We start from the raw sequence: 24,801 nt of genomic DNA, 5'->3' as shown, positions 1-24,801 counted from the left end.
CGTGTATTAGGTCTTTCTCTGCACTTGAAGTGATTGCATACTTGAATGGCCTCTCTCTCTCTCTCTCTCTCTCACACACACACACACACACACTCACACACTCACAATAAATATATATTTATGTATTCATAATTTTGTCTATTGTGTCTCTAAATTTAAACATGTGGATTCTCAGAAATGCTTACAACATGGTGTTGCACAAGTTTGGTGAGAAGCTGTATTCGGGACTTGTGTCAACAATGACTTTCCACCTAAAAGAGATATCAAAATCTATAGAAGCTTCCCAGGGCAGTTTGTTTCTGGAGGAGCTGAACAAGAGATGGACAGATCACAACAAGGCACTACAGATGATCCGTGACATTCTAATGTACATGGACAGGACTTTTATTCCCAGTACCCATAAAACTCCTGTTCATAAACTTGGGCCGAACCTTTGAAGGGACAATATTATACACTACAGCAAAATTCAGACAAGGCTTCTGAACACCCTTCTTGAACTTGTACTGTGGGAACGGACAGGTGAAGTTATCGACCGGGGTCTAATGAGGAGTGCTATTAAAATGCTTATGGATTTAGGACCCTTAGTTTACCAAGAAGATTTTGAGAAGCCTTTTCTTGGAAGTTTCAGCTGATTTCTACAGGGTTGAGTCTCAGAAGTTCATTGAGTGCTGTGACTGTGGTGATTATCTAAAGAATGCTGAGAGGCGACTGAATGAATAAATAGACAGAGTCTCACACTACTTGGATGCTAAGAGTGAAGCCAAGATTACTAATGTTGTGGAGCAAGAGATGATTGTTAAACCTGTAAATTGTAATTAGGGATATTCTAGATTTGGTGCTGGAATTTGATTGTGGCAATCACTAACGTTCCTAGGAATGTTCAATGTTGTAAGAATTGCCCATAATCTTGCTAAGTCTGTAATGCGTTAGTGGTTCTTATATATATAGTCATGTTTCCAAAAAAAAAAAAAACAGAAGCTACAGAGCTGATTCTAGCTTTTTGGGTTCGCAAAATTTGTTTTGTATTTCCGCTTGTTGTTATAAGGTGATCAAACTTGCTTCTGTTATGTTGGCCATGGTTTTGGCAAAAAAATACGCCATTAGAAAGTTTCAAAGTGCAGATTCAGAGTGCTAAAAACCAGAGTACAAGCACAATACATCAATCCATGTGGAAGCACCAATACATCCTACATAAGGGACTCAGATCCTCTCCAAACATACTTTCTCCAAAGATCTTCCGCAGCTTTTCACCAGATAACGACAGCACATAAACGAACCCATCCAAGGGCAGAGACAGCGCCAGCAATGCTGTTGCCAATCCTTTAATTATCACAGACGTCGTTTCCTCACCCACACCTAAACGACAGCTTAACGTCCATCCTCTCTGTCTTCTTCTATTCAATTTGGGAACTACAAACCAGTTACAAAAATTCCCTAATCGTCAAATCCTCTCTCTCTAGCCAAGATAGAAATGATACTATTTCCAGAAAAATGGGTTCATCTTTCTCTCTTTGAGTGAGATTTATAAGAAAATGGCTTCATCTCTCTTTCCCTCTCCCCAGCCAAGATAGGAGTGGGATTTGCAGGAAAATGGGTCTCTCTCTCTCCTAGCCAAGATAAGAGTGAATTTTGCAGGAAATTGGAATCATCTTCTTATCCATCCATTTTCTTGCATCAAAAAAATAAAAAATAAATCGAGTGTGGAATTAATAAAGTTGGTGAAAGTGACAAATGAATCTATATTGGAAGAAAGTTCTATATCCATGCAAGATTTCAGAGAAAAATTAGACTTGTGTTGTCAAACAAAGAATGCTAATGAAATACAGTTATGCATCCGAGAACAATATAGTGACAGCAATATTCAATTTTCTGTGAGATTTCCGTCGATGTAGAAAGAAGAATTTGAAGGTAAGCGTAATAAGCAAGCACAATGTCGAAGATGAGAAAATGGTGATGTTCGGTGAGATCAGAGGGCTTGTCGCCGATGCCAAGTTCGATATTGGCTTGATTGATGGTCGACCCATTCTCACACAATGACGCGTCGAATGGAGATGGAGAGAGCCATTTTGTCTGTTCGATGAACTTAGGGCTTTTCTGGAGATCGAAATTGAATAGAGAAGGAGAGAGAAGATGCATAACAGGAAGACGTTAAGCTTCTGTTTAGGTGCGGGTGAGGAAACGACGTCGTGGTAATTAAAAGACTGGCAACAGCATTGCTGGTGCTGTCTCTGCCCTTGGATGGGTTCATTTATGTGCTGTCGTCCTCTGATAAAAAGCTGCGGAAGATCTTTGGAGAGAGTATGTTTGGAGAGGATCTGAGTCCCTACATAAGAACCCAAAACAGTCAATCGACAAGCCTAATGCATAACATGACAAATCAATTTGTTTGGAAGAGGAGAGTTGGAGAGCTATATGTCTGCCAGCCAAATGCATAACTTGCTTGGGATATGAAAAATAAATAGCTATTTCTTGCCAAAAATTCATTAGGACACAACATAACACCGATACGGATTACTTGCCAAAAAATCCCTAGCTTTTCTTACTTGCCAAGAATCTCAGTCCAAAACACAACCGCAAAACACAAGGCCATTAAACAAGGTCATGGTCCAACAAAATTTCAATACAAATTAGCCATACATCCCATTCTTTTAACCACATCAAAAAAATGGCCAAGGGTATAACCTTGAGAGCCCGCCAAAGGAAACACCGGGAAGAAAAAAAAACCCGAAATTGGCCAACCGATACTATGTTCACAACCTTACAACAAAGCAAAAAAAAAGACATTCCTGACTTCAATTGGTAACAAAATCAGAGCAACGCAATTGGGCCGGAAAAGTTGCGGAAATCAATCTTGGGAAGCTGCTGCAATTGCCCGATTTGAGGTGAAAATGGACCCGGGATTTGTGACTGGTTTTGTGATTGTTTTTTCAGCATTTTGACTGTACTTTTTCATCCACATTCTTCTTCATGATGTCCACAACTGTAGGAATCCTTTCAACAGCCCCATTAGTAACTGCTAAAACAGAAACAGGAGAGCCCCAAGGCAGCAACACCAACCCCCTCATCCCACACAAATGGAGCTAGAACTTCACCAGCAATAGGAGCAACATGTGGTTTTACAACCCACACCTGTGATTTAGAGCTTATAGGAACATTCTTAGACTGACAAGTCTTATGCCCAAACACCTTACAGGACTCGTATCTTAACCAGGATCATTTGGGGTTGCCATTGTTTCAACACCATAAGTTTTCCCCCAAAGTGACAAGGCCCAGCTTCAACCACCTGCCTATACCTACCAGCCTTGTCAAATTGGAAGAAGAAAAAACCATCTTCATTTGGAAGCACTTTCAAAAGCCCCAATTTACCACAAAATCTGACCAACGGAACTAACAGCTGTGAAAGGGAGCTTCTTATCAACAAAATATCCAACAATCTCTGCCTTAGGACAACAGCAACCGGAAATGCAAAAATACGTGGTTAATGCTCTCCTCACCACTTCTACAGAAACAACCACCATTGACCAAGCAAAACCTTTAAACTCACGAGACACATTTGCATTCCAGATCCCCTGGAAAATTATCAAAATGTGGTCCCACGGTTACGCAGAAAACAGATCGTTCCGGTATGAAGAACAAAGAATGTGAGTCACTCTCGAAATTTAAAACAAAAAAGCTAAAGAATGAAATCAACCCTAACTCGAAATAAAAAAATACAGACATCGAGAGAGAGAGAGAGAGAGAGAGAGAGAGAGAAGAGAAGAGAAGTTACCATGCTCTCAGTCGATCGTCTTCGTGCAGTACCCTCCAGACGTTCCTCTTCTTCGATCGATCTGTTCGTGTTAACTGAAAAAACCCAAATCGGACAAAACCCTAATCAGATTTCGAACGAACCAGAGAGAGAGAGAGAGGAGGAGGAGGAGGAGGAGGAGATACCTTGTTCTTCCTCTTCTTCGATCGTTCGATCTCCAGTCGGGGTTGTTTCGAATCGATTCGTCTTCTTCGTTTCTCTCTCTCTCTCTCTATCTCTTCGCGCGTCTGTGGACGCGTCTGAATGAGGGGAGGGGGGGTTTTGTTTGGCCCGTATTGGATGACCCGAGAACACCTTCACTCGATTCACTCGATCCATGGCTGTTTAAACCCGCGAATTACTCCGCTTTTATCACAGCCGTTGGATGAGATCCAATGGCTCACGGGCGAAGTCCGCATTTTTTGGCTCTGCGAGCGTCCGCAGATGAAGAGCCCTGTATGTGTGTGTACACACACTAGAAATGTAGTTGAACCAAAAGCCCCTTAGCTCTCGATTATAAATTCTTAGAATTTTGAGTTTTAAAAAAAAAATGAAAAGAGAGAGAAACGTAGGAGTGTGAGTGTGAGAGGGAGAGGGAGACTTAGGAAAAAATATTCTACGCCTGGTCTCGTCACGTGGTACTTCAAATTCATTAAATATAGAATCGAAAAAATATAACTCTAAATTCATTAAATACAGAACCGAAAAAATATTAAACTATACACGGGGTCGAAAAAAAAAAAACCAATGTTATTTTTTTTATTCAATGCATTGAACGGGTACAGTGTTTGTTTTCTTACAAATTAATTTGATTTAATTTTTTTTGAAATAATTTAATTTAATTTAATATTTGTTCAATGCACGAGACCAAATAAATCATATCAAATTCAGGTTCCTAACGTTTGGCTACGAATCTGATCTTCTTGGTTTCACAAACTGAAACTTGCAGATTCTGCAAACAATTCAACTGCATTGTTAGTTGTTACCGCTTCGGTTTGCTTAGGAGCACGGGCAGGCGATGGAGACAAAGCACCTAACACATATTTCTATAGTGAATTGCGTCCTTGGATGCATGCGACAAATAACAATTTTTGTATGAGTTCGATATCTATCAATTAATATCCTCCTGTAGAAATTGTGTTTAGGCAGTGGAGAGGGGGAAAGATTTAAGAAAAATTGAGGAAAAATAATTCAATGCTCTATTGACATTTTTATGTGGTGACTCAACTTATCTTTCCACTGCACGTTTGTGTGGTTCTTACTATAAAATATTGAGTCTATATAAATTGTTTTTTTTTCCGTGCATCGAACGATTACAACGATAGATAATAAAAAAGATAAATTAATGTTTTTTTGGTCCTGTATTTAATACAAGCTTGCATTGGTTTAACTCTATGCACCGAAAGACACGTGCGGTGAAAAATAAATTTACGGTACCATATAATAGCGTCCAGTGCATCCGACGTGCACACAAGCTTTTGAAGTAAAGTAGCGGAGAGGATTTTTTTAGTGATTTTACGCAAGGGAAGTAGACTCTTATCTCTCTCCCTCTCCCTCTCCCTCTCCTATCTATGGCGATTACTATCGCGGCGGCAGCAATTCGGCCACTGAACTCGGACCATTTCTCCTGTTTATCTCCATCTTCTTCAAAGCTTTCTCAGTTGTCTTCTCGACAATTCACTCAGCATCTTGGGCTCATTCAAATCGGAAACAAAGGGCTATCGTCACGTTCCCGGCGTCGAATCCTTCCTCTGGTAATAAGCGCCAATTGTACACCACGTGTTTTCGTTAAATATTTGTTCTTCAATCTTATCTGACTTGGAGTTTAGTATGGTTATTGTATTTTTCGTTCTTGGAGGAGTTTTTTTTTTTTTTTTTCTTAAAGAACAATAAAACAAGAAGAGGGCAGCGAAGTTGTAACCAACCAACCAAACCGAATCAATATCAAAAAAAGAGAATCAAGACGAGGAAGCTCTGTTCTTCTGGAGTACAGCTCTCAATCGAGCAGGGATAGTGAAACACCACCGAATAGAGGTGGCTTTGCTGGACTGACTTTGGCACAAGAGTCCAAGACTTGGTAGAAGACCCAAGTAGAACCATGGGCTTTGGAGGAGCTAAGGAGGTGGAATTTAGCTGAAGCTAAGCTCTAAGCTAAGTGGCAGTTGGCGTGGCCAATCAAGCAGCCAAGCAGTAGTTAACTAAGTTGACTAATTAAGGATTAGTTAGAGAAATTAGTTGAGTTTGTTTGCAGTTGGTTGTAGCCTGGCTTATAAAGATAGAGACAGGTGAGGGAGAAGAGCAATCAATGTGTAACCAGTCCATCAGTAAAATCTATCCCCATTTCATCTTCTTCCCCAATTTCCTTCCATTTCTATCACCAATTGTATCAGATAGACCCAGAATAAGGAGGTAGAAGGAGACCCACCACCCAAGCATCTTGAAGTTAAACGACGTGCTCCTTGCTTGGCTTAAGATTCTTGGATTCGAGTTGTGGGTAAACTTGATGATTGAAGAATTGATGCACAATTAGTGGGTTTAGTATTCGTAGGATTAACGATAGTTTTTAGTTTGTCTGAAATTCAGATGAGTTTCTTAACGGCAGCCCTTTTTCCTGTGAAAAGAAGATTTTACCATGACAAAGTAGAAGTGTTTGAGGCAGCAAGTGATTGTACTGTTACTGTGACCTGGAAGAGGCCTCTATAGGTTAGGTGATAGGGCTTTCCTCATGTGATTGTTAGGTTTTTAGGGTTTAAGAAGTTATTGGTAGGCCAAACTTTGGACGCCTGAGTTTCAGATGTTGAATTAGGTGAGGAGAGGAAAGTTAGGTCAGGAGACGTTAAAGAATTGTGACCTTGGCATCTAGAGAAACATTGTTTTGCTATGTGATAAGCTATATGCTGATGTACACCGTTAAAGAATTGCGACCTTGGCATCTAGAGAAACATTGTTTTGCTATGTGATAAGCTATATGCTGATGTACACCATTGCAGCATATGAATCCTATAGGTAGTTCAGAGTACATCTTGCTGTTAGCAAATATGTATTCCATAATTTTTTATGTTAAATACATGGGGAAAAAATGATTCAGGTGTTCAAATGGTAGCACGATAACCTGTGCAATGAATGATCGTTCAAATCTGCAAATGTAGAGATGTTTCTTAGTAAACCAATTAAGAATGCACTGCTGGATGGGTTTGGTTTTCTTTATGACAAGCCATAGTGCACTTTTGCAACTCTCAGTTATGGTGCAACTGTTGTCACCAGACCGCCATGGAACTCAGGAAGCCTTTGGTTTGGGGCTCGACTCCCACGCACGTGTTATTAATTAATGTGTTCGGCCATCTATATGGGGCAGCTTTAATTGGAACTGCTGCTAGTGGATTGTGGATTAGTGCCCAGAAGAGTTAGTCCATTAAGCCAGATACTGAGTTATTAAACAAACAAAAAAAAAAAAATGAAAACAAGTTGTGCACTATGGCATTTGCAAGATCTTTACTTGTTGTGTGTTGAAAATGGCAGTCGCTTACTTTGAGCAGGTTTTCTTGCCATTATGTCCATGGTTTGGGATTGCATTTTATCTTGCAGCTCAAAGAGGAGATTGGAGCTTGAATGGCTCCATAGGGTTGTACTTGTGCTATGAAGCTAGTGTCCATTGTGGTGGGGTTTTTTGATTAATTACCGTTGGGGTGGTAAGATCGGTTGATCCAAGGAAAATTGCCAATAAATGGCAGTCAGTCCAAATATTCACCAATACATAGTGTGAAGTTTAAAAGTCCCAATACAAGGCATCTACAATAATATTGACCAAGACATGGTAACCACAACTTTGGCATTTGCAAGATCTTTACTTGTTGTGTGTTGAAAATGACAGTCGCTTACTTTGAGCAGGTTTTCTTGCCACTATGTCCATGGTTTGGGATTGCATTTTATCTTGCAGCTCAAAGAGGAGATTGGAGGCTTGAATGGCTCCATAGTGTTGTACTTGGCTATGAAGCTAGTGTCCATTGTGGTGGGGTTTTTTGATTAATTACCATTGGGGTGGTAAAATTGGTTGATCCGAGTAAAATTGCCAATAAATGGCTATCAGTCCAAATATTCACCAATACATGGTGTGAAGCCCGCTCTCCCTCTCACTGTAATGACCACCTCTTCTTCCAATCTCACCGTTGGCAAACTCCCCCCTCTACCGCCCAGGTCACCATTACCGTTCCCGGTGTCTGAAAACTCTCTCCTTAAACTCCCAGCCAACGATTCACCAGATCTGTCCCCGATCCCACGCGCCAACACATCGAGGATGCGACCCTTAGTTGCAGGAACCTTCAACTATGCCCACGTTTCTTTGACGGAAACGCGTTTCCGCGTTCCCGTCGAAGGAAACTCCAAGAAACCCATCCCAATGACGACGGGAACTCGTTCCTTACCTATACGGGAACTTACACCCAAAAAACGGTTAAGAGACTTACTATTCAAGTTGCAATTGGTACCTTTAAAGTTGTTTTGATCGTGTTAGTGAGCACATCTGATATTAACCTTCTAGAGTCATATTAATGCCCTTAACTTTTACGCCTACTTAATATGCACAAGAGCTCTATTGTGTAATCATGTGCTACAATAAAAATGTTGAAATATAACTAGAAACTTATAATTTTAATAGTAATATTTTATGTGGTAGAATAATATTTTTATATTGACATTTAACAATATAAAATTCCAAAATATATTTTTAATAATTTTTCCTAACCGCTCCCAATGGCGCTCCCACACTTCTGTGATCATCCGCTCCCCCGTCCCCGCCCCCGCTCCCGTCCCCGCTTCGTGTAACTAAGATGCGACCATCGCTGCTAACATTGTGGTGGAGAAGAAGCCACTAGCGTTGCTGGACAATATCGAGTTGTTGAAGTCACACACTCTCTCTCTCCTCCTCCTCTTCTATTAGATTCACTTCATCACCTCTCAATTGCAATCCTGAAGAACTGAATTTCTGATCTCATACCTGGTATTTTGCTGGCTTAAAGATTATGATCTGTGAGTTCTTCATTTTTATCGGTTGAAATATGTGTATTGTCGTTGATTAACGAACCCTTTTTCTGGGTTCTGTGAATTTTGTGATTTGTGATTTGGGGGTTATGTTGTGATCTTTATTCTGAAATGACTTCGTCCTGATCCATGTTGTAGTTGCTCTATACTCAAAGTTGACTTTGTCCCGACTCATGTTGAGTCTTTTGTGTTCTGATCTATATTCTGGAATGACTTCGTCCCTACACATGTACTTGCTTTATACCCGCCAAAATCAAGTATCATCTTTGTGTTCAGATCTTTCTTGTTGTGATCTTTCATTCTGGAATTACTAGGTCCCGACACATATTGTAGTTGCTCTATACTTAGAGTTTACTCGGTCCCGAGCCATGTCGGGCCTTTTGTGTTTCGCTCTATATTCTACAAAGACTTGGTCCGTACGCATGTTGTAATTTCTCTGTACTCAAGAGTCGTTTGCACCTTTTTTTAGTGGCTAGAACTCAAATTGGGGGATTTAAAATTTAGAACTCATTTTACGGTTTTTAACGGTGAAAATGTTGGTAGAGGTTGAATTTGTCTTTTTTGACTCACTATATGGGTTGGGTTTGTGTAATTTATGTATATGGGACAAGGGCTCAATTTTTTGGAATTATGAATTCATTTGGTTGATTTTGTTCTTGTAAGCCTAGAGAGAGACGTGCTATGGGGAAGAAGGATGAAATCATAAAACCAAGTCAATTTTTGGTCATTAATGCATTGTTTGGATGAGTTTTTGAAAATTTTTGGGTTTGGTTTTTGGGGTAATGAGTGGAGAGAGAAATTAGGGTAATAATTGGAGATAAGGGTGATGAGTGGAGAGAGAGATAGAGAGAATAATGATTGGAGATAGGGGTAATGAGTGCAAAGAGAAATGAGAATAATGATTGGAGGTAGGGGTTATGAGTGTTTTTGGAGTTAGAAAAAAAAATTCCAAGTTATAATAAACCAAACAAGGCATAATTTTTGGGGGAGCCATGTTTTTGGTAATTTCAATAATGGAGACCATCAAAGTGGTAAATTGACTTGGTCAATGCCATGTTTTGGTAAAATTTTCCCATCCATAATTAGAAAGAGTGCAAGCATCATAGATATATTGAGATCTCATGGTGCTTCTTTACTTTGGTGCTGCATTTATGTTTGTCAAGGATGTGCACACAAATGGCATGACACAGACATCGACGAGGTACTTTTAAGAAATGTGAGGCACGTCGTGCATAGGACATGTTGAACATGTATAATGGTTAGGTTTTTTTGTAGTCCTTTATGTTATATCAAATTTGTTCGGAAAATGCAACATAATACTAGTTACATTATAATCCAAATAGAAATTGCGTTCAATTGAGAAGCATGGATACTAGCACGCGGACATGCCAATTTTTTGCAAAACAAGGACACAGACATGTTGCTACGTTGGGAACATGTTGATATGAAAATTATTAGTACAGATCTTATGAGTTCAGATGAAAATATAAAGTATTACTTCTACTGAGGCTGATAAAAATGTTCATACTTCTTCTAAGACCAATCAAAACTGATATATTAAATCATACATCACTTGGGTAAACTTGCTCCATCTATTGGTTCACAGATGGCAGGCATCGTCTAAACAGTAGGTCTAGGGCAAGGGCATAAGTGCAGATTTTCATGGTTCTTTTTTGGTCCTAGTATCACAAGTTATGTTTTGCAAACTAGTTGTTTGACCGTTCAAAGAGTTGCGGTGGTGAAAAAAAGAAGAAGGATGAATGGGACATGATTTAAGGAATCTCGTCGGGTGTCCAGTGCCGACGAGCGTCAATATCTGACACGAACGCCACTTTCTTGGAAGTGTCATTGCTTCTTGGTAGTAACCTAACCAGCAACTTCGTACATGGTTTAAAATCAGTTGGCATGATAGTTGAGAGTCTCGACTCTAAACACAAAAGCCACGTTCTTAGAAGTGTCCCTGCTTCTTGGTAGTAACTACAATAACCAGCAACTTCATTCAGGGGTTTAGATCAGTTGGCATGGAATTTGAGAGTCCTGACCATCTTATTGAAATTCATTGATGAGCTTCTGTTGCTTTATGTCTAGGTCGATCCAATGAAGGCAGCATTGAATAGGTCGGTTGAGATGGAATTTGTCTGATTGTTTTCCTTTTTATAAGTTAATGTTGGACAATTATGTTGAACTGTTGATCATAGATTACTGATGTTAGTTCTCCCATAGTTGTCGAGAGAAACAGAAGCAGGAAAGGAAATGGAAAATGGAAAGTGAAACATGATTTCCGAAATATTTTGGGAAATGGGAATGCTAGGTGATATAAGATTGCATAGAGGGTTCAAGGAAAATTTATAAGAACCTTAGAGCAATACAAAGTGTTGGAATATTTGCAGAATCCACTAAAAATAGCTGTAGACTGTTGTCAACAAATGTATTAGAACTCTTATATTAAAGTTTTTTTCTTGGAAAGTCAATGTGTTAACTTCACCACATTTAAGCTTTTTGAGATCCCATTCCCACCTTTATATGTGAGGACTATGTGTCACAGTTGGGTTTAGGCAAGTCTATAGGAGGACTGGCTCCTGCTTCATGTCATGCATTTCTTGAAAATAAGATTTGAAACATGAATTGATAGTACTCAGTAGCAACTCTGAAATATTGAAGAGACTCTCCTCGTAACTATAGGTCTTGTTTCAAAGAGAAAATAGAAATTAAGAGGAAGGGCAGGTAAGAAAGCCAGGATACTGAGAGGTAGGGTGGAGGATTTGAAAACTTACTTAGAGAAAATGATACTCCCTCCGTTAGTTGTTGGTCGACTATTCTATTTTGGGATGTTCGAAAATGTTGGTCCCTGTTGAAAAGTCAAAAACCCAAAATTGGCAAGTTTCTAGTAATGCAAATGAGTTGAAACAAGGGGTAATTTTGGAAAATGACACCTTAAGATTTGATGTTTTAGAAATCATTACATGTACTTTTTAAAAGCTGGAATCCCCTAGAGGGACCAACAATTACGAACGGAGGGAGTATTGTTTTTTTCTCTATGGGCAATTGGTTGAGTAGGAAGGAAAAATGTATGTTCTTGGTTTTACTAAGGTAACATTATCAAAGGACGCAACCTTTGTTTGAGGGGAAAAAGGAAGAGAAAGAGACTAAGAAAATGGTGAGTAGGATGGAAACTCTCCTTCTAATTTCTTTTCTCATTCTCTTTGGCTGCATATAGCTGGACCTGCTGAAATTGGTTTTTGTTCTAACTGGACATGTTTTCGGTTGATACAGATTATTTGGTTTGGTTACCATTCACTACTTTTCAAATAAACATGTTTTATGAAGAATAGAAAGCTGAACAAAACAAAAATTTATTGCTCTTTTGTATCTATTGGGGTATCCACTTTTAAAAGGCAACAAAACCGAAAGCCTCCCGAAGAAAATAAGAGATTTAACAGGAGACAGGAACACTACCTTTCTGATAAAAAATTGACTTGCCAATATATTTCGAAAGGCTTCAACTCCTCTCAACTATATGTTTGATGAGTTGAGTATCGAAAAGTACGCTACTAGTCCACATTACAAAGACTAAGCTACAAGTGTCTGGTGTGGGAGTAGTGGAGTACATACCAAAGGGTCTATTTGGATAGGTGTGGATTTCAAATAAAGGACCTTTTCTTTATCCACAATCTGAATAGCTCAAATCGGTATTTGATAGTTTAGATGGATTTTGATATTGTGCTTGAGAGCTCTGTTTTGGTGGACTTGAAAGAAATACGTCATCGGAGTGATTTGAAATGTTTCATGTTAAGGACTGGAGGGACACAATAATAGCCCTAAATGACGTCTCTTCTACTTTCAATCCTATGATTAACCTCTTAGATTTTTGTTCACGTTGAACATCAGATCATTTTATTTTATATCCACAACTAGTCAAATATACACAAAGTGTCGTGTTCATCTGATTTTCAGTTCAAGGATTTGGAGACGGGGACACATCCATAACTAGTCATATTCTTTTGTTTTGGGAAATCTCCTTTAATTTCTAAGATAAATTGGTCTTTGAAGGTTCTTGGGGGCATTTTTTTGCGTATTGTAGGAGCTATATGAGTAGTTCATGGTAAATGTGACTTCCAAAATTAGCTTCTTAGGCGAATGTCCAACTCAACATGGCTCTATGGCACATGGAGAGCCTTTACTGTTATAGGAGCGTTGAGTGCCCAACATGGTTTATTTACACATTTTGAGGTTCATGTAACATGGTTAGTAATTAGTATTGCTAGTTTTATGGCAGTTCATGAACTTGAAGGCATTACTTGCTTCTATATGAACATTATGAATTCCTATGGGCATTTCTCCTATTTGCCCTTGGAACCATTGTAAATACAGTCAGTGCTTGATAAGTTCACCTATGGTAGGACAGTTGACTTCATATTTTTGTTTTCTTAGGTTTGCCTGATTACCAGTTCCAAATTTGTCCTAAATTAACAGCCAAATTTGTATTCTTTACTAATTAGGTCAAAGCCAAGAAGCAGACATTTTCTTCCTTTGATGAGTTGCTGGCAAATTCCGACAAACCTGTATTGGTTGATTTTTATGCTACTTGGTAAGTTCTTTTTTGGCTTGTACAACAGTCTTTACCATGATCCCACTGTCTTTGAAACGATGAATCATGAACAAGATGGTATCTGAATACAGGGCAGCCTATATGATTGTCCTAGTTGAGGAACTTTGACATCCCCCTTCGTATTCGAGTTGTACTTCAGGAGAAAGATTGTAGGTACATGGTACCAAATACTAAGGCCTGAAGGAGGCTTGATACCTTCAGGAGCAAAGGCGACCTTCATCCTTGGGCTAAAGGCAGGGCTCGAGGTACTTGGGAGTTGGGACCGAAGGAGGATCATGGAATGGAGGCTAGAGCTTAAGGGGTTGTCTGAAGTATCAAACTCCCTTCAGAAGTTCGGACTTTAGACCTATCTTAGAGAGAGAGGAAGATTTGTTGGCCGAACGACAAGCTCCCTTGAGATTCGTACCTACCTACCCACTGAAACCTCAGACCGAATGTGTCCGCCTCCACCTACCACCTGACGTTTATGCGACCCTCGAGAGGTCGCATGATGCATAAGTCCACCTATCACCAACTTCTGAACCCTGAGACCTCTGAATCTAGATCCTAGACGTCACATGGCCATACCATCCCCTTTTGAGCGGCCAACCACAAGCCTCTGAGCCAGCCAATTCCACCTCAGACAAATTTTGACCTATGACACTTTCTGTCATAGGATTGAAACCTTAGGAGGTAAAGGTGAACCTCCCATTGGATGGCCATTGGGAAGCCGCCATGTGTCCTTCAGAAGGACCCTCCTTCAAGAACACTTCTCCACCTATATAAGCAAACACTTGTACCACCATAAGACATACCATATACCACACCCACTCTCCTAATCTCTTGGTCTGTCACTGCCTCTCTCTCTCTCTCTAGGATTGCCTTGGGCTCTCTCCTCCTCCACCTTCGGGATCTCAAGTCTTTGATCTATTAGTGGTTTCCCCGAATCTCCATTGGAGGTTTGACCGGCTCTCATCCATACTCACAAAGATGTTATCTGTTTGAATGCAGCCTATATAATTAATCGCAGTTCCCCTTCGTTTTGTCCTGGGTCATAATTGGTGTATGTAAAATGTGATCATTGAGGCTATTAAATTTATCAGTTATGTTCCTTAAGAGTAGGTGGAGGTCTTGGTTCAGGAATCTTTGGAGCGTTATACAACATAACATAACAACATAACATAACCCATCTAGTCCCCAATCATTGGGGGTATGGGCGGGGGATGATTGGAGACAGGCCTAACCTTTGGCAATATATGCACAAAGTGGCTGCTCTCAGAATACCACTGAAACAGTGGCCCCCCTAAACCTCCAAGAACCGAGGAGCTACAGGGACGTTTTGTTGTAGAACCATGCCTCCAAATCAAAGCCAAATGGCATCAGAGAGGGCAGGCCTAGAGACCCAAATCAATTTATGTGCACATTACCATGCTTCCTTCATTGATAATCCAGAGCATCGGTATGTGCACATTATCTTTGGAGCGTTATATTCCAAACAAAAAAAACTTCACTGCCAGCAAAGTGCAATTCTGAAAATTTTAACTTGAGATCTTGTTGCAGGTGTGGTCCTTGTCAATTCATGGCTCCTGTTCTGAACGAAGTAAGTGCTGCAATGATTGATAAGATCCAGGTGGTGAAAATTGATACTGAGAAATACCCAAGTATTGCTGATAAGTACAGAATAGAGGCATTGCCTACTTTCATCATATTCAAGGATGGCGAACCCTATGATCGTTTTGTAAGTGGAAATCTCGACTCTTTTTTTTTTCCAATGCTAGTCTCACAGTTGTTACGATTCATTGATTGGTTGTTTGTACTGTATCATTTGACTTGCAGCTTTTTTTTGGGGGGGGGGGCGGGGATTTCAAAGTGACCCCCAAACTTTTGCCCAAATGTCTCGTAAACACCTATACTTCACTTTAATTCAATTAAACACATGTAGTTTACAACTCCCCTTAATTTAGGACCCGCCGTTAGATTCCATCCAATTTCTCATGAAAATGGCTGAGGTGGCACCATTCTCACATGTAGTGGCATTCTTTGACTTTGACTTAGACAATTTTCACATGACATGGCCTGTTTTGACCAAAAAACATGGCACCCTCTTCTTCAAAAAGGTATTTACATTTCCGGAATTCAAAAAGAAAATAAATTAGAAGGAAAAAGGATTTGGAATTTTTTCCCCTACCCCAAAGCCCACATGAATCTAACATTAAAACACAAATTCAAAATCCCTGTAATACAAACTATCATTATCATCATAAAAAATCAAAGGCAAAAGAAAGAACAGAAGAAGAATCAAATCAAATCATGGGATCTGTCACGATGTCTCATGGTTCTCCAAAGTTCCCTTTTTGTGCTTGATCCAAGCCACTCCCCTCTTTCAACGTCGGCAAAGTTCCCCCATTTTATGGTCCCATCTTCTCCCTCCAGTGTTTTTGCACACATCTAGAGGTGTCGAATGGGCCGGGCCGGCACGAGCACGGCATAGGCACGATACATTTAGTGTTGGCACGGCATGGCACAAACACTAAGGTGGGCCAGGCTGGGCCATCTGTTTGGCGCCCACGTCACAGGCATGGTACGTCACGGGGCACGACACAACACTGTACTGACACGTATAAGGGCACAACACAAAAGTGATTTTTTTTAATTTAAAAAAATACTAGTAAGAAACATCCAACAAAAAAAATTATGCCAATTGTGAATTGTATACCATGTAAATATTAGTATATTAGTGGAAAAGTAGTGTATTCATTTTGTATTTTTTCTTTATTTCAAGAAATGCAAATGATTGATAGTTTAGTATGTGCCAACCTAGTTGGGATGTATCAATGATTGAAAAAGCTAGTTGCGGCGAGGCGTTAGGCAACCCTGTCTCGCCTTAGAGGTTCCAGACGAGGCAAGGTTGCATGAGGCGACTGACTAGGCGAGGCGTGAGGCGACCCTGTCTCGCATGAGGTGAGACGTGAGGCGACCTTTTCTTCTCTTCTTTCCTCGCCTCAGAGGTTCGTCTTCTCCTCTTCTTTTTCTTCTCTTCTTTCCCTCTGATTATCTTTAATTATAGGTTCTTGTCAGGAAGAGAGGGACGTGGAATGGGAACCCAAAGTTTAGGGTTATTTTCTCATAGAAGAAAATGATTACAACGTGAGATAGTTATACAACACTCTAGACTAATTACACTATGGTCCTAGAGAATGAACTAGTTACACAATAGAACAACTAATAAATTAATTACAATAGAACAACTAATAAATTAATTACAATAGAACAACTAATAAATTAATTACAAATAAACCCATAATAATTTAACACTCCCCCCTCAAGTTTGTCCGAATATATCAATCAAGCTCAACTTGAATACAATGTGGTGGAAACTCTTGCGACCAAGTCCTTTTGTGAATATGTCAGCTAATTGATCTTCGGATCTCACAAAAGACATACATATCAAACCCTCGCTCAGCTTCTTCTTGATGAAGTGCCTGTCAATCTTTATATGCTTTGTTCTGTCATGTTGAACATGATTATGAGCAATGTTTATGGCAGCTTTGTTGTCACAGTAGAGTTTCATAGGACCACTATCAGAAATTCCCAAATCACGTAGCACTGTTTTGAGCCATAAGAGCTCACAAACTCGATGTACCATAGCTCTATATTCAGCTTTTGCACTAGACCTGGCAACCACTGATTGCTTCTTACTTCGTCAAGTAATCAAATTCCCCCCAAGTACAGTAGCCAGAAGTAGATCATCCACAGAACCAGCCAAGTCAGCATCAGTAAATGCCTCCAACCGCAGGTGACTATGATTAGAAAACAGAATTCCTCTCCCTAGACCAGACTTGAGATACCTCAAGATATGGTAAACTGCATCCAGATGTGAAGTACGAGAATCATGCATAAATTGACTAACAACACCTACTGCATAAGTAACATCCGGTCGGGTGTGCGCTAAGTATATCAGTCGACTCACAAGTCATTCCTCTCATTGTCAGTGCGCTCCCCCACATCTTTGCTAAGATGATGATTCGCCCCAATAGGAGAATCTGCAGGTCTATAGCCCAACATACATGTTTCTTCCAAAAGATCAAGTATATACTTCCGTTGGGGGATAAAAATACCTCTATCAGACCTTGCCACTTCCATTCCAAGAAAATATCTTAGTGGTCCCAAATTCTTAATCTCAAATTTTTGAGCCAGACTGGACTTAAGATTGAGAATCTCATCCACATCATTGCCTGTCATTATCATATCAACATAAACAATAAGGACAACAATCTTACCAACACCTCCTTTGATGAACATAGTATGATCTGATTGGCTCTGTTTGTGACCAAACCACAACATAGCCTTTGAAAATCTACCAAACCATGCTTGAGGTGATTGCTTCAACCCATAAAGAGCTTTCTTCAATCTACACACCTTTCCCTCAGTCTCTGAAGAAGAAAAAGAAAAACCTGGTGGTATGTCCATATACACCTCCTCTAACTCACCATGAAGGAATGCATTTTTCACATCAAACTGGTGAAGAGGCCAATGCTGCACACAAAATCAGAGCCCGCACAGTATTCATCTTCGCTACTGGAGCAAATGTCTCCTCGTAGTCAATGCCATAGGTTTGAGTAAAACCCTTGGCTACAAGTCTCGCCTCGTATCTCTCAAATGTACCATCAGCATCAGCATTCTGCTTAACAATCAAAACCCACTTGCATCCCACTGATCTTTTTCCTCCTGGAAGTTATACCAACTTTCAAGTGCCATTCTTTTTCCAAACTGTCGTCTCCTCTATCATAGCTCCAACACCTGCACTTTAATCGGATCATATTCCACATCAAGACCAGCAAGAAAGTCATAAACACGCTCTTTTTGTATCCTCTTCAGCCAATTAGCAGCATCGACAGCACAAACAGCCTGAAACCCTGATAATAATCAAATTTCTGCCATGCTCCGCTCAAGTCAACAAAGTACACATCAACAGATCGATGATTTTGTTCCAATGTACGAAGTCTCTTCCTCAACTCAAAACGTTGTGCATCATTACCTTGATGCGAATAGGTTTAGGTTATAGTAGTCCAAATCTGATGTGGAGTATCAAGAAGTAGGAAAGTATGGCGAATATCAGCTTTATAGAGTTAAACAACCAGGTCATGACCAACGACTTCTGAGATTTAAACTTCTTGAGTTCAACCGCCTCAACAGGTGGAGTAACAGGACCTTCAATGAACTCTGACATCCATTTGGCCTCAATGGCCAAAGTAAAAGTACGAGACCAAATCAAATAGTTGGTACCATCCAACTTAATGGGGTAAATATCCAGAGAATGGTTATCCATAGTCCCTACATGACTCAACTCATCCTTTGTACTAGTGGAAGCCTTTTGTTTATCCTCTGACATTTCAACGGACCAATAACAACCCCAAGTAAGTGATACCCAATCAACTCCGTCAAACTAGAGATTTTAAACCCAAAAAATAAGAACTCTTTACGCAACAGATGTAGAAAAAATTACCCAGACCCAAAAAAAGGAATCTGACCCAGTCAACTCGGTGGTAGCCGCGTCAAAAATAAACCTGACCCAGTTGATCGACAAGGCTGGTGAGGCTGGGCGAGGTTTGGCGAAAGTTCGGTGAGGTTTGACGAGGCTGGGCCAGGCTGTCTAAGGTTCGGCGATGGTCGACGTTGATCGTCGGTGGCCAGAAACAGCAAGAACAGTGGTGCCGATGTGTTGCAGCGGTGCTACTACAATAGAAACAAGATCTGGTCGAATAGGTGCGGATAAGGACAGGTCCTGTCGTATGACCTTCCAATCAACACAAGAAGGTTCGTTGGATCTTTAACAGTCCTTGAATCAGCAAGCTAGGGTTCGAATCAGGAGCTTGATTGCCCTAGGTAACATACCGCTCTGTACCATGTAAGATTGTAAGGAAGAGAGAGACGTGGAATGGGAACCCAAAGTTTAGGGTTATTTTCTCATAGAAGAAAATGATTACAACGTGAGATGGTTATACAACACTCTAGACTAATTACACTATGGTTCTAAAGAATGAATTAGTTACACAATAGAACAATTAATAAACTAATTACAAATAAACCCATACTAATCTTTCATATATACATATATATAGGGGCTTGCTGAAAGTTTTATCTCCTTTATTTTTGTATATATTGTAGATGTCGAAAAGAAGCGATCTGGCTTGGAAGTTATGAGTTTGTTATTATGCAATATGGTTATTATCCAATATGGTAATGTTAATTCTAGTTTTGATGTTATGAGTGAATATTGCTCATCTATGTAGTTTATCTTTCTTATTTTTACCTCGCCTCGCGCCTCGTCACCTAGGCTTTACTGGCTTTGTCGTTTCACCTTGGCCTCACGCTTTTCTATCACTGGGATTGTATTCAAATGATAATGATGCATTTCTTATTTATAATTTTAGTCATTTTATTCAAATAATAATGATGTGACCCATAGGATCCAAGTAAGGTGGTTCAAGTGGAGGAGCGTTACTGGTGTACTTTGGAGGAGGGCAAGAGTAATTCCACATATCAACTCACCTAGGCAATTGCTGACTAGGGAGAGGCATAATGGATCCTTTAAACACACACACACAATACCCAAACTCCCGATGTGGGAGCTAGCCCAGCTGATGTAGGCCCAAGAGTCTCGCCACTAAAGAGTGGCACCACGACAGAGGGCCCAAGGGGCTTGCACCAGAGGTCAAGCACCCAAACCACAATGGGTGGGCGAGACTTGGTTGCTTTGGAGGATGGCAAGAGAGTAATTCCACATACCAACTCACCTAGGCAATTGTTGACTAGGGAGAGGCATAATAGACCCTTTAAACACATACACACAATACCCAAACTCTCAATGTGGGAGCCAGATGTACTATATGACAAGAGGGTACCCACAAAATTGAAGGAAAAATTCTATGGAACTGCCATCAGACCAGCGATTCTTTATGGGACAAAATGTTGGCCTATTTAGAAACAACAGGTGAGCAAGATGAGTGTAGCGGAAATGAGAATGTTGAGGTGCATGTGTGGTAAGACTAGATGAGACTGGATTAGAAATGAGATGGTAGGAGTAGCACCTATAGAAGAGAAGTTGAGGGAAAATAAGCTAAGGTGGTTTGGGCATGTCTACCATAGACCAGGAGATGCAGTAATTACGAGAGCGGATAGGATAGTTTTGGGTAGCAATGCTACGGAGAGGGGTAGACCTAAATTGATATTAGATGCTGTGGTGCGCAAAAATATGAGTATAATGAGTTTGTTTGAACAAGTGGCCCTTGACAGAGTTCAATGGAAGAGAAAGATTCATGTAGCCGACCCCAAGTGATTGGGACATAAGGCTCTATTTGAGTCATTGTATTACAAAATTTAATTAGCAATAAAATATTTTGTATTTTTTGAATTACATGAGTTAATATAATTGTAATTATTTTGGCATTTCTTTTTTTTCTTTTCAATTTAAAAAAGTGATGGTACTTTTTGTAGAAGTATTTTTTAGCTTCACAAGGTACAAATGTGCATGGACATGGGAATTGGCAAGGCACGACATGACACAGCATAGCATATGCACGACACGGGTTGTGGTGCCGTGGGCCAGGCTGGGCCGAGGATATTCTAAAATATCACGAAACGACATGATTATTAAATTGGCTGGCATGGGATGGCACGAAGCAAGCTAGGCCCAGGCCGGCATAGCCCATTCGACACCTCTACACACATCTCACAACTACTACTACCGCCACCACAACTCGAACAATTACTTTTGAAAGATGAAGCTCGGGATGGCACGAAGCAAGCTAGGCCCAGGCTGGCATAGCCCATTCGACACCTCTACACACATCTCACAACTACTACTACCGCCACCACAACTCGAACAATTACTTTTGAAAGATGAAGCTCTACTTGAAATCGGAGTCGCCAAAAATGTGGGTTTCTCTTGCTCGACCATTATCACTAGGATTTTCTTCTCCATTACCGGGGTAATTTGGGATGTTCATCGAAATTTGTATCTCCGAGCTCCAAGTCTCTATAGCCGGAGTTGCTATTGCCGCCATTGATTTCAAGGTAGCAGGAGAGCTTCATGTAGGTACAAGAGAGGATTAGGAGGGTGAACAAGATGAGACCCAGCATTGCCGCTAAGCCGTCGAATAGGTAGAGAAGCAACTAGTGTCACGATGACATCTGTACGGGCAACACTGTCGAAACGTTTCAAACCTTCTTGCATGCTCATCATTTTTATCCGTGAAGCTACGGATCTGAGCCATGGTTTTTTTGAAGTGATTGCTAAGAGAAGGAGAATTGAGATTTTCAAGGTTTGTGTCGTGGAGAGAGAGAGAGAATACTCCTCATGGTGGAGTATTCACCACCCACATGCACCCATCAACTGGGCACTCATTACAGCCTTGATAGGTGGCAGTTAACGGAAGAGAGTTCAAATGTTCAAATTCAAATAACAATATCAAAAGTGCTACACACAACGGTTGTGTAAAACACAACACACAACCAATCTCTAGCCATCCATTGTTGTAACAAAATGGCCAGGATTTGCTCAAACTCTTTCCCGGATTAGTTAAACTTTTCCCTGGAAGAGTTTTTTTAAAATCTAGATCGTCCAAATACATCTGAACGGTTAGAATTACGCGCACAACCAACACAACGATTGTGCGCGTAGAATTTTTGTAACAGTATACAATGAATCTATTTTATATATTTATATATTTATACATATTATATGTGTGTGTGTGTCATATATATATATATATATATATACTGGGCTTGCGAGCCAACTTGAGCCGAGCTTTCGATAACTTGAGCTCGGCTCATTTACGAAATGAGCCAAAAGCCTTAGCTCGAGCTCGTTCGTTTACATCACGAACCGAGCCTATCCCAGCTATTATTGAGCTGAGCCTCGAGCCGCTCACGAACGGTTTAGTTCGTTTTCAGCCCTATTTGTGTGTGCTACAAAAGATGATGCCAAGGACGTTCCCTTTGTTTCTCCCAAAAAATGCCATCTCAGTGTATCTTTTGCCATCTCAGCGTCTACACTGCCATCGCAATGTCTTAGGAGGCTAGGTGTGCCTTTCCCGTTAAAAAATGGATGGAATCTAACGGCGGGTGCCAAAATTAAGGGGAGTTGTAAACTATAGGTGCTTAACTGAAATAAAGTGAAGTATTGATATACGAGATATTTGAGTGAAAGTTCAGGGGGCATTTTGACATTTTTCCTTCTTTTTTTTTTCCCTCACATGCCTGGGGAAGGGAGAAGTGCTGTGTAACATGAGTGCACGCTTTGTAAGCCCGCTTGGTTGAATAGCTTATTTCTTAACCGTATGTTGGTTCATTTTTTTGTTTAATAAGCACTCAGCAAACAAGCTTATTGACTTTTAATAACCAATAAGCTGGTGAACAAATAGGCTCCTGAATGTTTCACCTTTGCTGTCTGCTGAGATGACAAAATTGGCATGATCCACCTTTTGGGCCACTCTACGTGCAATATTAATTTTATTGTAATTTCATCTAATTGAAAATGACTCAGTAGTCGGTCCCGTATATATCTAGGAAGGTTACTCCCCAAAAAAGTAGCATATAGGTTTGCAATGTGTATTAAACGCGATAGTAAACAGTATCAGCAATTGACCTCATCCTCTGATGAGGAACCACTATCTTCTACAACAACAATAATAACAATAATATAACTCATCTAGTCTCCAATCATTTGGGGTATGATTGGAGACGGACCTAACTTTTGGTAATATTTGCACCAAGTGGCTGCTCTTTGGATACCACTAAAACTGTCCCCCTCTACCATCAAGAACCGAGGAGCTAAGGGTCCGTTTGATTAGCGAGAAAAATATAATGGAAAGTGAAAGTGAAGTAAAAGAAAAGAAAAAGAAAATATATTTTTCTTTCTTGCATCCTTTTGATTAAGATGAAAGTTTTGCAAGAAAATACGAAAGTTAGAGTAATAAATGTTCAATTCTTCCAAGAAAATAAAATTTTCCTGCACTTTTTATGAGAAAAAGTAAATCACGCTTCCTAACTTTAGAGGGTTGTACGGAAAAGTTTATTTTCTATCATTTTTTAGGATATTCTTGCTAAGTGAACACCAAAAAAGTATATTTTTTTTCTGTTTCTTGCACTTTCTACCATTATCTCACTAACCAAACGGACCCTAAAGAAATGTTTTGCTGTGGAACCATGCCCTCAAATCATAGCCGAAAGGCATCAGAGAGAGCAGGTTTAGAGATCCAAATCAATATATGTACACATTACCATGCTTTCTTCATTCATAATCCAGAGCATCGGAAAGCACAAAGGAGCCTCTATTTTCTAGCCCTTGATATTTTTCTTTATTTTTGGATGGGAGATTCTAAGTCACACTTATGTGTAATCCTGTATTTTCAGGAAGGGGCTCTGACAGTTAACCAGCTCATGGAACGCATCGAGTCTGCTTTAAAGGTTAAGCAGTAGTTTTTACAGTAAGGATTTCTCTGGCATTCGTGTTGCTGATACTTGAAGGCATTGTACCCCTTGAGCAGCTCTGTTTTACATCTTCCTCTACTCAGGTTCGTCAAGTTGGGAAACAATAGTGTGATAAAGCAGGTTCAATGGGAATGCTAGCTGCTAAAAGTAGAACAAATCCGTCCTCTCTCTTCCCTCCTCATGGAAACAGCAGGCTTTGTGCCGTTTAGATGCGATAGTACTGGTTCATGATCTGATGCATTAAGCTGAACGGCATAAAAAACAGATTGTTTTCAGAGGGTTTTATTTGCATGTCCATTTAATGTGTCGAAACAAGAAGTTACAAGGACGGCCTTATTTTACATGTAATTGGGATCAGCGGGTTTTATCCTAGCTGTAATTTTTGTTTCAAAGATGTGTGTTTGTGGCACTTGCGGATTGTAATTACTTGTTCACTTCTGTTTTAAAAAAAGGACGAAGCGATAGTTAGAGAGAGAAAGTAATTAGGGTTTCCAAACCCACTGCCCCCCTCCTCTCCTCTATCACTAGTTCTTGTTGATATGGATAGAAACTCTCTCCTTGTGAGATGAGATCTCTCCAATTCGTTGCATTTTTAGATTGACCACTACCAACGTGGTGGATCGATCGATTGAGAGAGAGAGAGAGGATTCTCCGATCCAAGAAGAAGAAGAAACGGCGTGGTGGTCTCAGGTTTGTGAAATTCGCGGAGAGAGAGATGGGAAAGTCTGTGAGTACAAAACCCCTCGCATCCCCTTCAGCCCATTACGCCACTAACCCAAAAGCACAAAATCCCGCAATTTTGCCCATCGGCCAAGAACAACAGACCAACAATTGAGGGGCACAATTGTCCAAATTAGCCTAAAATTGGCAAGCGAAAATCTGCCCCAACTGGTTC

General features: G+C 40.2%; 2 protein-coding genes, 1 long non-coding RNA gene and 2 other non-coding genes across 7 annotated transcripts; 1 reads left to right on the top strand and 4 right to left on the bottom strand.

Annotated features, from left to right (window-relative positions):
* Positions 1-1,719: 1,719 nt before the first annotated feature.
* LOC131328464 (uncharacterized) lies at positions 1,720-4,126 on the bottom strand. The gene is made up of 3 exons (XM_058361406.1): positions 3,934-4,126; positions 3,770-3,843; positions 1,720-2,323 (listed from the first exon to the last, which is right to left on the bottom strand). The coding sequence occupies exons 1-3, from the start codon at positions 4,124-4,126 to the stop codon at positions 2,249-2,251; spliced, it is 342 nt and encodes a 113-aa protein (XP_058217389.1). The 3' UTR covers positions 1,720-2,248.
* On the bottom strand, positions 2,556-3,664 carry LOC131330174 (uncharacterized). The gene is made up of 2 exons (XR_009200992.1): positions 3,384-3,664; positions 2,556-3,293 (listed from the first exon to the last, which is right to left on the bottom strand). It is a non-coding gene; the product is annotated as an uncharacterized LOC131330174 (long non-coding RNA).
* A 1,131-nt stretch (positions 4,127-5,257) lies between the features above and the next one.
* Positions 5,258-24,315, top strand: LOC131330173 (uncharacterized). 3 transcript variants are annotated; one of them, XM_058363668.1, is made up of 5 exons: positions 5,258-5,541; positions 13,324-13,412; positions 14,973-15,150; positions 23,829-23,882; positions 23,990-24,315. In XM_058363668.1, exons 1-5 carry the CDS (start codon positions 5,359-5,361, stop codon positions 24,011-24,013), a joined length of 528 nt encoding a protein of 175 aa, XP_058219651.1. In that variant the 5' UTR covers positions 5,258-5,358; the 3' UTR covers positions 24,014-24,315. The 3 variants fall into 3 exon arrangements, with proteins under 3 accessions (XP_058219651.1, XP_058219652.1, XP_058219653.1); XM_058363670.1 differs by having other exon boundaries at positions 5,280-5,541; positions 23,829-23,902; positions 23,990-24,124; XM_058363669.1 differs by having other exon boundaries at positions 23,829-24,315.
* On the bottom strand, positions 14,748-14,855 carry LOC131331600 (small nucleolar RNA snoR100). Its single transcript, XR_009201414.1, has one exon. It is a non-coding gene; the product is annotated as a small nucleolar RNA snoR100 (small nucleolar RNA).
* LOC131331646 (small nucleolar RNA snoR100) lies at positions 23,605-23,712 on the bottom strand. The gene has a single exon (XR_009201453.1). It is a non-coding gene; the product is annotated as a small nucleolar RNA snoR100 (small nucleolar RNA).
* Positions 24,316-24,801: the final 486 nt, after the last annotated feature.

This window comes from Rhododendron vialii, chromosome 6a (assembly GCF_030253575.1).
Source record: "Rhododendron vialii isolate Sample 1 chromosome 6a, ASM3025357v1".
NCBI classification, from domain to species: Eukaryota; Viridiplantae; Streptophyta; class Magnoliopsida; order Ericales; family Ericaceae; genus Rhododendron; species Rhododendron vialii.
Note: the sequence above shows the minus strand (reverse complement) of the source record. Positions and strands in the feature narration are given on the sequence as shown.